General features: G+C 44.3%; 1 protein-coding gene across 1 annotated transcript in view; it reads left to right on the forward strand.

The window, feature by feature from the left end:
- otofa (otoferlin a) overlaps positions 1-14,144 on the forward strand; it is a 108,417-nt gene that overhangs the window by 41,591 nt on the left and 52,682 nt on the right. Inside the window, exons 4-5 of the mRNA XM_008296053.1 lie at positions 3,913-4,012; positions 10,491-10,690. Of these exons, the coding sequence (XP_008294275.1) occupies positions 3,913-4,012; positions 10,491-10,690 (300 nt within the window). The remainder of the gene's footprint in view (positions 1-3,912; positions 4,013-10,490; positions 10,691-14,144) is intronic.

Consider the following 14,144-nt stretch of genomic DNA (forward strand, 5'->3'; position numbering starts at 1 on the left):
ACGTGGAACAAACCCAAGCCCTGAGAACACTCAGTCAGGCAATCAAAACATCTCCAGTAGCAGCCATGCAGGTTGAAATAGGACAGATGCCACTGCCTATTAGGAGAGTACAACTAATGCTGACATATTGAGTTAACCTGCAGGGACATAGCAATCCACAGCCTGCAGAGGCCACCCTGCAGGAGCTCTGGGAACACATTAAAAACGACTGTGTGAGTTTCAGATGGATTGGGAGTGTAAAAGCAGGAAATGTAGGGTTGTGCAAATCCAGTGTTGTCCAACAGTCCCACATCTGACCATCCATCCCTGTCAGTTTACGATCTATTGATATGCAAATACAAAGGAGATAACCGAAAAGTCTGAGCAGATACCTTCTTGGTAGCAGATCAAAGCTGTATAGAGCAGCGTTTTGCAGATAAGACAAAAGTATTCAGCGATGGGTTCAAGGACCCTGAGAGTGGATGCACAGTCGCTGCATTTTTTTCAACCCACAGCGTCACAACAACAGATGACTTGTCAGGATATACAGTAGAGCTAGTGGCCATAGTGCTAGCCCTGCAGTGCATAGAGGGAAACAACCAGATGAATACACTAACCGCAGCTGATTATCTGTCAGCACTCACAAGCATCAGATCAGGGAAATCATGCAGACAAGATATTCTATATGGAATATAGCATCTAACGTACAGGCTGCATGATAGGGGTCTGAATGTCTGCTTCAGTTGGGCTCCTGTTCATGTATGACTTACTTAATTTTTGTTATTTCCTACGACTTCTTTTCTATAGTTTTTGGATGCTGCTGTGGCCTTTAATTTCCTCCAATGGGGGATCAATAAAAAAAATCAGTTAAAAAAATATTCTATTCTATTCTACACTACTGATTCCCTTGTTAGCAAATTGCTCGATGAAGCACTGTTTCACAAGATGTGCTCTTTCATTTAACTTACAAGTCCAGTATAAACATCATTTTAGCATTTGGAGCAGTCTATAGCTCTTACACATTCATTATGCTTTCATTTTGTTATGTTTTATGCATGTTTTTGCCACTTTTGCTTTACCCAGAAATACAGAAACATAAGCACATTAGCACAACACGGCTGCATATTGCATATTGCAGGATGTTGGGAGTCTCCTGAATAACACATATGCTCCTTATGCTTTACCCACAGGCTTCCCAAAGGACCTGTGTGACCTTCACTGACTATACCCATAGATCGACCTGCTAAAAAATTACAGTTGTAAATCCCGATATCCGATTATGAGTAAACAAAGCAATAATGACCCAACATAAAGTAATAAATAGGCGTGTGGGGGTATGTTCTGAATACGTCCAGCATTACTGTGGGTCCCACACTTACATTAGCATTTGATTCAGAGCACCGCTGAACAGCTACAGCCTGCTAACATCACTATAGGGGCTATGGTGATGCTAGCAGGCTGCTTTGTTTACATCAAATGAATAAATACATCAACCTGCACAACTACAACTCACCATCCACGCTGTTTTCCACCGCTGCTCTCTGGCTCTGGTCCAGGAAGATGACATTTCCAGTCTTAATCTCACCTCCACAGCTCTCATTGGTCAGGAGGATTTTCCAACCCTGGAAAAGAAAAAATCAATAAGATCAGATCAACTTTAATCACTAATAAAATCAGAGATGGTAGGCAGTAATTCAGAGGTCTGGAGCCAGGCTTTCAAGCTGCTCTTGACTTTCATTATTGTGCTGTGGTAAACTCAAGCAGCTGGTGCTACAACCGGCCAATAAAAACATTAAATGAATGCTTGTGTTCCATGAAAAATGTAGAGAAACAGCAAAAAGGGGCACGAACAGCAACGTTTTCCCAGAGACTAATGCATGTGCACGTACACGAGAACTCTTTGCACATAAGCACAAGCTGACACACATTTAAGTGGGTAAATAATTCATGAAGAGCCATAACTTGTGTTGTTCCTGCACCTGCTGCACACTGTTTGTCCACCGGCTGCATCATTATTACGGTAACTGATCTACTTCTTCGCCGGAGGCACCAACACACTGTGAGGCCAGTGTGTCACACCCGCGACCGCACGTGCGATCGTATTACCACAACACAAACAGAAGGCAGTGATGCGTGATGGTCCCTGCGCTGTAGTGCATATAGACCATGTTTTATTGTCTGTTTTACCCCCCCGGGGCTGAAAGATATGCTTTCATATTCTGCGTTGGCTGTGTGTGAGTTACTGAGCAGTGAAGCAGACAGGAGGCTGTACCACTCAGTATCTTTACCTCGAGGTCAGTGACTCCCATGGGCTCCGTCGAGGGTTTACCAGTGGCTTCATAGTGTTAGAATCAGAATCCGTCCACCCATCATCTATACACCGCTTAATCCTCACCAGGGTCATGGGGGGCTGGAGTCTATCCCAGCTGACTNTCCTGGAGAACAGGGCAGCGACTTACCGGAGGACAGGTAGACTTATTAGCTTAAGGTAACTCAGAATAGATTTTACAGGTTTAAATAGACATTAGCTCAACATTGATGGCCAGCTAACGTTTCGTATCATAGAGGTAGCTTAAGTTAACTGGGCCCGGGGCCAACTCAGTGTCGCTAACGTGAATAAGCTAACTGATAGCATTAAGCTAACATCAGACAGGGAGGGGCGGAGGAGCAAAGTGGAGGAGCAGCAGAGAGATGAGAGGAGAGGAGGAGAAGCTAAAGGGGAGCTCAGGCTCCAGGATGGGACCCTACATGGGCTGAAAGAACCAGCAGGTTCCCCTCATGGCTCCACCACACTGATGATGGGGAGAGTCCATGAAGCTTTTGTTCCCTTTTTTATTTTTTTGCATGATATACATGCCAATATTTCTGTTAAATAAATAAATAATATATAACTTCAGTGTATTTCCATTGTAAGGGCAGTGATCAGTAATGCCGCTGCACTCTGTCCTGGTAGGAAGGTTCTGATCCAGGCTGCAGGGGATCAGCTGCAGCCTGGATGCTGCTGAGCCTCTCACAGAATCTCCCTCCAACAGCCTCAGAGCTCCTCTATAGAAAACCCAGAAACATTCATGGTTCTGAGCCTGACTCTACAGCCCAATCAAGAAATCATTATTTATTGTTTTTATTTTTATTTATTTAATTAGATTTTATTTTATTTTTACCAGCCCCCCTAGTGAGGATTCAGAGGTGTATAGATGATGGATGGATGGATGGAAATTCACCAAAAGTTCTGCTTTAAGTTAAACGTTCTCAAGCCTCAATAAAGGATCTCCCATTTGGTTTTGTCCATGAGCGGCAAAAACACTCACTGGAGCATCAAATGGGTGAAGATGTGTCCCTTTGCTCGGCAGCTTAAGCCTATAGAAAGTTCCCGTAGTTTGTCCACCACGCTGCCTGATGTTCATGATTACAGGAGGAAGAGATGCGTCTCTAAACCAAGCAGCAAAAGCTCATCAAGTTTACAAAACTCCAAGATAATAAAAGATAAAACACAATAATATAATATACAATAGCATGAACAAAGATGTGAAGACGTTGCTGATTTATCGCCTCCTGTGTGCGTGTTGAGGTTTGAAATGTGCTCCATCACCAGGAGAGACCCTGAACAGACTAAACCGGGCCTCCTGCTGTGGAGGCCTGACAGGCTGTGAACTGGTGGCTAAATGTCACTTTCTCTCTATCTGTCACGTCTCTGCTCCTCTGGTTCATTACTTCATCGCTCGTCGCCTCCGAGGGATGAAACACTGCGATGGAGAACTTATGGTGACAGAAAAATGTGTCAGTGTTTATCCTGAAAAGTGCAAAGCTGTCACTGAACCAGACTGTAGACGGGCTCAAACAGAGGGGCAGGAACACGGGGCAAAAGCACAATAACGCCACCGATCAACTGCATTGATTTGTGTTGATGACGTGCGGCTCTCTGTTTTCCTGCAGACTGGTCGGGACCTTCTGCATGGTGCTGCAGAAGGTGGCTGAGGAGGGACACCTGGAGCTGACCGACACGCTCATCGACGACAACAACACGTCGATAAAGGTGAGCCGCCTCTCCCAGCGCAGCAGGTTCACCTTTAAAGAGCCTCTCTGCAGCGTCACCGGCTGGAAGGTTTAACGGCAGGTGTTAGGATCAGCTCACAGGTCGGGCGCTGTGGGAGTCAGCTGAATGTTATACGACAACAATAAGGAGATTAAAATAGAGATAAAAGTGGCGTTAACATCAAATAAAAGCTTTTATACTAATCTGCTGAATGTTTACTGCTAAAATGTTTTTAAAAATTTACTGTTTCAGCAACTGGAGCATCAGAAATACTGTAACATAAAGAACATTAATACTGTGATTGAACCTCTACAGANAGTAGAGGATTCTGTGGATCTTGACCACGTTGGGATGTGGGGAGTTCGAAGCATGCTGGTGTTTATCTTTTTATGTTTCTCAAGAACCAACCAAACAATTTCAAACTCTCCTCTTCCTCCGGTGCCCATCAGCACACCAGACGAGTCTGAAGGAGATCAGACGAACAGCTGTCGGCACAACCAAAGAACACACACACATTTCTTGGTGTATTAACATGACACTAAGTGAAGTGGACGGTTCCCTCCAGAGCTTTATGCCGTCTGCCTGTAAAGGGTCAGTCGTCCTCGGCCTCTGGCCCGAACCTGAGGGTCAAACTGAAACCAACTTTAACCCTCTGGGAGACATGTAGCCTCCCTGATTCTGTTGAGTGGAACCGGTCAGTGGGTCCAGTGGGCACAAAGGACCAGAAGGTCATCCAGCAAGAAAGTTCAAGTCGGACTGACTTTTGACGCAGTGCAACACAACGTTGTCGAGGAAAACGCTGCAGCAGCAACACAACACGGAGCGCGGCTGGTTTACTGATGGGAACAGAGCCTCTGTTTACTCTGTGATTCTCTCATCAATGCAAACTCCCAGAGTTTCTGAATAATGAACTGCTGCAAAGTATTGTTTTGCACCTGATAAGCCTTCAGATTCATTAATCCATAACTCTGAAGCTAACTTCTTGGATCATGCGGCGTTTCGTGGGGATTACGTGTTCCCACTTTAACAGCCTGAACAGCCGATGAGGTTCCAACATTTTGAACCCTGAGAACTTTTTGGCAGCGATCAGTGAAGCAGACCAGGCGTAATGAAATAAAGGAAGGGCCTAATCATGCAGATACAGAGAGCTCAGATATTGACAGCGTGAAATGGGGCAGACTGAATCCTTTCTCCTGCTGGTAAGGCATGGCCGGTGTCCTCGCTCTGAGTTCATGTGGTGACGACAGAAACCTTCTTTAGAATAAGATTCTGTTTGAATGAAAGACCTTCTCCGGGTGACGCTGTAACACAGTCGAACACAGAATTCATGAATATAGATCGGATTGCAGCACCCTCTGAAGATAAAGCTCAGCTGCTGCCGAACCGGGGACACTTCCTCCAGAATCACATGAGCACAAAACCGACTGCAATCGTTGCATCAGAGCCAGAACATCAGAACCGTACACGAGGAACTGTTGTCAGTGTGACCCGTTTTGTCAAGATGGATTTTGTGATTAACGGCTGGTGTTTTCTTAACGAGGTGTTTGCGTGATCGTGAAACGTTCTCAGTATGAACTTCTGATGTAACTGGGAGCAGCATGAGATCAGTGAGTTCTGGTGAAAGCCCGGCTGGTTGTCTGTGGCGCCGCTGTGCCGCCTGTGATCCTCATGATTAAAAGTCTGACTGTCAGTGGTGTTAATAAAACAGAGCTGCTCTGACATGAAGACGGAGAAATCAGAAAGAATCATTTGTTTTAAACTCTTACAAATCTTCTGCTTTGGGACTCAATGTGCAACTCAGAAGACAATTCAGAACCTGTCAGAACTTCAGTGGAGCGTGACACGGTGGTGATGCTATGAATCATAAGAGAAGAACGTTTGTCTGATTATTTATTTGGCTCAGCATGCTGCAGATATTTAACTATTAAAATGCTGTGCTTTGTTTTCATTCATGTCTGATCTTTGCTCTGCGTTCTCAGAGTTTAGCTGTAACACCTGGACCTGCTTGAGTTCCTTGAAGACGTTCCACCTCTCATCCAGGAGGCTTCATCAGCTCTGACTGACTAGTTGGGACTCAGCAGTCCACCTGCATCAAGGACAACGGACACTCTTCTGAAGACAACAACGTCCAGATGTTGTCCAGGGAGGACAGATGGTCTGAGAGAGGAGTGAAAGAATCTATGTCCACCTGGAAAGACCATCCCTCTGCAGAGGTGGAGGTCTGAGGCTTCACCTCTCACCTGTTTACAGTTCAGTCCTCAGATCTCTCCCCAGGAAGATGAACCCACATCCACACCTAGACACAGAAACCCTAACGAACCCCACTGTGGCAGGAGGAGCACTAACGACCCACATAACGAGGGGGAGGAGCAACAAACCCCCAACTGAAACCTAAACTCAGGTGTTAATGTCTCCTTCAGGATATCAGTATGTGGAACTCCCAACCAGTCAGTCAGAGCTGATGAAGCCTCTTGGATGAAGGTGGAACGTCTTCAAGGAACTCAAGCAGTTGCTACGATTAATGTACCAGAAGAACCAGGACCTGGAGGACTGAGAACCTTCACAGACATCACGACCTGCAGTTCATCCTGGTTTAGCTGAACATTAACAGAGTTTCTACAGCATGACTTTTGGTGGCAGCTGAGTCACAAACACTCCTTTGTTTGCACAGAGACAAGCAGAGTTTTTGTTTTTAACAGAATCTTGTTTGAGCAAACGGTTTCTTTATGGCGAGTTTTTAATTGAGACATGAAGAATAAAGTGATTTCAGTGGGTTTAGATTCAGCAAGTCACAGAAGAGTAGTTCATGGACATCGCAGAGTTGAAAATCCAACAACTCTTTATGTTTTTATAGTTTCTCTCTCTGATGAATTGGGTAATTTTTGCAATATTTTAAAGATAAAGTGCCTCTCAGGCCTGCAGGTGTGCTTTGGGGGTTTGGAGATGTGCTGTTATTTTACGCTGCTTTATCTATAAGGTTGCTCTGAGTTGTGCTGTAGCTCCTCTGAGGAAGATAAGACTGTTTAAAATTCACATGGACACGCTGAGCTCAAATCAGTCCTCCTCTGTCTTCTTCCTCTCCTGATTTCAGCACTAAATCTATTTACTTCCTCAGCATTTCTTTTATTCCCTTCTCAAATTTCTGTTTATTTTTCCTGATGCAGGACAAAGATGTGGGCTTTAGTAATGGAGCTTTTCTCCAAAACAAAGTGTAAAATCCCTTCATATTGTTCTTACTGACGCAGTCTGGAAACACAAACGTACAGACATCAGTTCCATCTTCAATTCATTCATTTTTATTGTATATTTTGCCAGAACACTTTCGAACGTCTTTANCAAAAAATAAAAGTCTGTTTTCCTAAAAATAAATTAAAATGTGTTTGTTTTTGTTTGTTTTTTTTTAGTTGCAGGATTTCACCTTTAAAAAAAAAAAAATCTACATATATAGTCTATGTCTGTAATTTTATTTACAGTTTTAAATATTCTAAAAATAAAGAATATATATATTTTTTTTAAATTTAATCCTCAAAATGTAAGATTTTTTTAGTGTGTAAAACATGCTGCGTCCTTCTTGAATTAAACTAGTTCAGCTTCTACAAACGCTGTATTTTCCAGACAAGCGAGTCCCACAGAGATCCCAGACAGACGCCAGATCAGGATGAGCTGAAGGGAAATGATGCGTAGAACGTGTGGGACAGATTCCACAGAGCAGCGCAGTCGCAGAACCACGGAGCTCCACGCCGAGCTTCACCGTGGAGCTCCGCTGAAGGCCCGATAAAGCCCACTTATGCTAAATCAAGCCGTTGATTGTTCTGAACGATGAGGCCTCGTTACAGCAGCAGAGCTGAAATGAATCGTGTTGCTACACAAGCAGACGGGAGGAGGGCAGGAAACAGGAATCCACCTTTATCCACCTGCAGCGGTGGCAGGAGGGCATGCAGCAGCAGCAGCAGCTCCAGAACCAGCACCAGGACGGTTCCCATCAACACCAACCCAGATATGGAGTACTGATCTGGACTCGTGCTGGGATCAGCAGGACGATCTGGTGGATGAGTAGCGTCGGTGGGAACATGTGGAAATGAGGGCAGCATAGGATGTATGAGGGGTAATAAGACTGTATGAGGTTTAAACCACCCTGGGGGGGGGGGCAGAGCTCTGAGGGGAGGTTTCCACACATATGTACGGAGACACATGTGACTGTAAAACCCACACACAGCGAGGCGATGTCATTACTGTACATCCCTGTAGCGGAAATAAAATAATAACGTAAAACTAAACCCGACGTAACCTCAGAGCAACGCTTTGACTGCAGCCCTGCACTTGTGTGGTTGCCATGGTAACACGTCTGACTCCTGGTGGATCCAGCTTGTACGAGGATGTAAGGAGGAGAAACAGCAGCGACCGGTTCTGCTGCTCATCCGTCTCTGCCAGCAGAATAAATTGGCTGCTCTGTAATAAGGAGCGGGTCGCCGTCAGGAGGATCATATCCGTCCAAGGACCCAGAAGACAAACCGCGGTGCCGCCCGTGGTTCTGGATGGCATTAAACAAACACTTTGGGATTCACTCTGAGTCCCTGAGCTGACGGCGAGAGGAAGGAGCGATTTATAATCCTGCCCAGAGCGCCGCTGTTATTAAGAGCTTTTTCTGTATTAAACTGTTGGAACCTCGTTCACACGTTTTTACTCAATCAGTCGTTTTTCACTGGAACATAAAATCCTGCACGTCTGTGGAAATGATGTGAATGTGGCTGAAAGTACAGAGAAGTTAAGTTATATTGTCATAAATTATTAATAAAACGCACAAATGAAAGTTTAGTTTATTGAAGGTTAAAATGTCTGAACTGCAGGTCAACATAAGTCATATTGCCATAAATTATATTTTTAAAAATTAAAAAATAAAACGCACAAATGAAAGTTTAATTTCATTTAATTTATTTGTTTTCAAAAAAAATAAAAAATCCAAAGTAATCCAAATATATGATTTTTTTTGTCCACAGGTTTTAACAATACTGGAAAAAATTAATTAAAATGTGGTTTCCCAAAATCCACAACAGTCCCTCAAATAACTAGAAACTGAAAAAAGTACAAATAAATAAAAATTTGCTAAATTATAATTTAGTGAAATCAGACGTTGCTTTTGAATTGTGGTTGAAAAGAATAATTAAAAAAATAATTTTACAAAACTGTTGTGGACCAATGAGAGGCCTTTGCTGATGAGCAGTGGACCAATGAGAGGCCTTTGCTGATGAGCAGTGGACCAATGAGAGGCCTTTGCTGATGAGCAGTGGACCAGAACACCTGTCACCAGGTGAGAAGTCTGACTGAGAGTTACAGGAAACACCTGATGGCAGTGATTGGCTCAGAGGGCTGTTCAGGTAGATGTTAGTTCACGGGTCCCAACATGCTGGTTTTTATTATTTCTCTTGAACCACGATTCAAACCAACGTCATGATGTTCATTAAAATTTTATTGATTATTACTTTGGTCAGTTTCAACTTATTCCAGCTGTTTTTTTCCTTCTCTAATGGCAGCCTGTGAACACACCTGACTGTAGGTGTTATTTTGTTTTATCGATGACGTCTTTTTTTCATCTCGCTGCCGTTCAGTCAGAAAAGCGACAGAATTTTTTGTTTGTTTTTTGCTAATTTTGGGGTTAAAGTTACCAAATAAACACGTAGAATAAAATGATTTTGATGCAATATCACAACTTTAAGCTTATTTCCTGACAGATGATGTGTTCAGGGACCGATCCTAAGCATGGAAATCTAAGCGCTCCCTCACGTCCTCTCCAGGTTCTGGCTCTGATAAATGATGTGACTTTGCAGGAGGCAGAGCTTTCTAACATCTCTAATAACAATAAAAGGTGTGTGTCTGAATTACAGTTTTTAAATCACAGTTACCAGATTCTGTCTATAAAACAGTCAAAACGAGTGTTTCTGGTTTTAAACCAGTAAATCCCAGTAAACCAGAGTCTGTCGTGAACACATGATGGTGACTTTTCTACGCTAAGCTTCAGGATCCACATTTAAATCAAAGAGTTCATGTGTTTTTCTTTGCTGACTGACGGGTGGATGTCTACGGTTCAGAGCTGCACCGTCAGCAGAACTTCATCTTCTCAGAAATGTCGTGGCTTCAAATGCATCATAAGAGTTCATTCATGTTTAGAACTTTGTGATATCAGGTGTTCGTCACGTTCTCCAGACCAGAGCTCCTCAAGCTTCATCAGAACACAGACGGACCCGTTCTGATCAGACAGATGAATTATATTAAAGTCCAGGGCAGTGATCAGACTTCATGTTCTGAGTTCATCATGACGTCGCTGCACCTGATGACGGAGGAGAGAAGGAAGCACCTGAGGGGAGGATGACGGGTCTGGATCATCTGACTCATGAACACTTTTCATACGTCTCCTCCAAAGCCTCTGAAGCTGATGTGAATTATTCAACCAGCTTTCATCAACCTTTCCGTTCATGTCCAGACCAGCGTCACCATCGAGATCCGGTACCAGCCGATGGACGGCACGGTGGGCATGTGGAGCGACGGCGAGTTCCTGGACGTTCCTGACGACCGCGACGGGATGTTCGCCTTCGAAACGGACAGTTTGCTGTCGGGGCAGAGCCACGGCTCGGGGACGTCGCCTGGTCGCTCTCTGCAGGGATCCATACCCACCTTCAGAAAGTGAGTCGGCACACAGAACAACCCGATCACACCAGAACACACAGAGTTGATCTGCTTTAGGTGTCCATCTGTAAACCAGAGGTTCTGTGTCATTCATGTACCTCTGTGACTGTTACTAGTACCAGCACTACTGAGGCTCACACAGGTGACCAATGACGTGTTCTCAGCATCACCGATGCAGCGTCGCCACGGTTACGAGGCCTGGTGCTGCTCGGCTGCCGTAACATCTGGCAGAGAGACACACACAGGAAGCTGAATTTAACATATTATGGTCGTAAACTTCACATATAAGTTATAAAAGTGATGAACACAAACAGAAAGTTAATTAGAAAAGACTCATTAAGTCACTAAGAATGAACGGAAAAACACACAGAGCTCATAAATCAGCCAGAGATTAAAGAACAAAGATCATTAGAACGATCAGAAACAGAAACATCACACGTTCATAGAGGCCTTCTGACAGAAGATCGTTTAGGGAGAGATTTAAAAGGCAGGAAAGGTGTCACCAGAATGTTTGGGTCCCTCTAGTTCACCTGAAGGTCACCAGGTCTGAGAGAACCTCCAGGGACACGAGGGGTTCAAGGTCCTCGGTGGATCTGGACCAGAGTCAGTTCATGCTGTGAAAGTGGTCGATGGAAATTTATCATCTTAGGAAAATAATAATAATATAAATACAGCAGTTTAAAACATGAACTTAAGACCAAGCTGCTGTTGGTTCAGTTGGATTGTGGGTAATATAGACGACATACTTTAAGCTGTGATGCATTTTTACAAACTGTTCACTGAGCACAGCGAGCGTCACCAGTAACATGATTAATGTCCTGCTGGGCTGCACAGCGCCGCGGTGGTTAGCGCCGCCGCCTCACAGCCGGAAGACTCGTGTCCCAGGTAGGACTCCAGGGAAAGTTCTGCGTGGAGTCTCCATGTTCTCCCCGTGCAGCGTGGGTTCTCTCCGGGTTCTCCGGCTTCCTCCCACAGTCCAGAAACATGCTGAGGTTAATTGNTGTGTGTGTGTGTGTGTGTGTGTGTGTGTGTATATTATACTTTTTGTTTGTCTGTATCTCTCTATTTTATCTACATTTAATTTAACAAATATTGAACTAAAGACCCAGCAGTGTTTTTTTAATATGTAGATTCATCTGAGTAATTTAAATAATAAAGTTAAAACCCCACAAAAATATTTAGAATTCAAGTCAGACTGACTGCTAAAGTTAGATAATTTAACAAATTATCTAACTCATTTAACAATGAAAGTTAAGACCCTGTTCATGGAAAAGCAAAAGATTTCCTTATAATGGATTGTACTGGCAACAGCGAAGTGAAGACTTCCCTCCAGCAGAACCGGGCTGAAGGAGGTCCGCCGTCTGAGGTTAAAGGGGACAGAACAGGACAAACAAACAACAAACAAGAGAATTTACCCTCTGGGCAGATTGGTGGAACCAGACCAAACCTGGAGGAGGACGGAGAGGACGAAGCACAAACATGTAATAGAGCGTATAAATGCACGACCAGAATCACATAAACCTCCAGTATTAACATGTGAGTACATCTATAGGACAGGATCTCTGTAGAAGAACATCAGCTGGATTAGAAATCATGTACAAGAGCAAAACAGTGAAATCAGGAAACCGATCGATACGGAGCAGCGAGGTGATAAAAACCACCTGAAAGTGACTCGAGCAGCTTCAGGAAGAACTGAGAGCAACGGAGAAAAGATGAGTCTTTAATTTGGATTTGAAAACGCTGATAGCGGTGCCGGATGTTACCGTTCCAGATCCTGGGCGCTTGAACCCATTGCCTTCAGTTCTGAGGCGTGAAATTATCCACACTGATATAGAATCTTATCCTCCTCCACTGAACCTAATGGCTTCTTTAAAACCTTCCCTGGTGACACCGGAGTGCACAGGTTGACATCTGCACTGACGCAAATCTAATATCTCACAAAGCAGAAACCCACTTATGGCCTCTTTTTCTCTTTTTCTGCTACAAACTGAAACCTGAGTCATGTTTGATCCTTTATGTTTGCTTCGTCCTGAAAATCAGCAGCATTAAGAGCAGCTGCAGCACGCCGCCACGCTGCCACGCCGCCACGCCGCCACGCCCGGCCGCTGATGGACGCCGACAGCAGTTTGTGGTTCTGAAACTCTGTTATGCTCACGTGTGTGAAAGAGGGAGGAACGCTGGTGCATCGATCGCATCATGTGGATCAATACATGTTTATCACTTCGTCCACCAGAAGGACCAGAGCCCTGCAGAAACTCCTCCTCACACACACACACACACACACACACACACACACACCTGCCAGCTGTAACATTTCCATTTCACGCCGGCCTCCAGCTGAGTTCACTGCAGCTGGAGCGGATTAGAGCAACCTTGAGAACAACCCGGCGTGACTCGGAGAAATAAATTTTACATTTCAAAGTTGCGCTCTCCTGCTCCCCCAGGTCACCTGAGCCAGATATTTCGTCATGGTTACGCCTTGATTTGCTCAAGAAACCCGAGGATCTCAAAGGAAAATAATACAAATTGAAAGGGAATGGAGCTCTGAATTATGGAGCAGATGAAAGTAAATTGTTTGCAGAACTTCGATCAATAATGAATGCCACCTTTTGAAGTGCTAAAAAGTAAGCAGAACATGATAGGCCTCGATCAGTTCAATTATTCAGCGCGTGTACGTGCGTTACAATGGCTGAAAGGAAATGACAGGCCATTTGTTTTTCTAAGTAGCTGCTGGACATATTGATCAGTCTGCTGAAGGAAACACTGGGTTCTGCTGCGGCTGGTTGGTATGTTCTGTCTTTTACTGATGTTACTCAGAGGTGCAAAACTTTATTCTTCAAAGAGAAAAAGTTTTCTGCACAACCCCGTTAATATCCTCACAGACGCTTTTTTCCTTCAGTCATGTGGGCCCGCTGACGCTGGGCCTGGAGTTATGCATCGGGGAGTCTGGCAGACGTACACCTTCACAGAGCAAAGCATCTGCCGGCGCCTGAGGGGGGAGGGGAGCACATACTGCTTTTGAAAACCTGGGATTGAAAGTGAAGTCGGGTTCTGGAAGTCTAAATTTGCCTCATTATTAAGTTCTGCTGACAAATGTGGCCTCGCTTTGTGCAGAAGGTGAATCCATCAGAGGAAAAACAAACAGCAGATAAGGACTGAGAGAGATGAATGATATCAGATTTTACTGTTTTACTCCGTCTGTATTTGCTCTCTGATAAGAAGCTTTGTTGTGTTTTTATTATCTGCTTTGTAAATTTAATGAGAGAGCGTTCGCTGTTTTCCAGGTGTGCTTTCATTCGCTCTCATCTGACAGTCATCTTCTGCAGCACCTGCAGGTTCTCTCCATGCATGCACGTGTGTGTGTGTGTGTGTGTGTGTGTGTGTGTGTGTGTGTGTGTGTGCCAGGCGGTTAATCTGTTGCTTGCATCGCCCTTGTTCTATGATTCCATGT

This window comes from Stegastes partitus, unplaced genomic scaffold (genome assembly GCF_000690725.1).
Source record: "Stegastes partitus isolate 25-593 unplaced genomic scaffold, Stegastes_partitus-1.0.2 Scaffold1097, whole genome shotgun sequence".
Taxonomy (NCBI): domain Eukaryota; kingdom Metazoa; phylum Chordata; class Actinopteri; family Pomacentridae; genus Stegastes; species Stegastes partitus.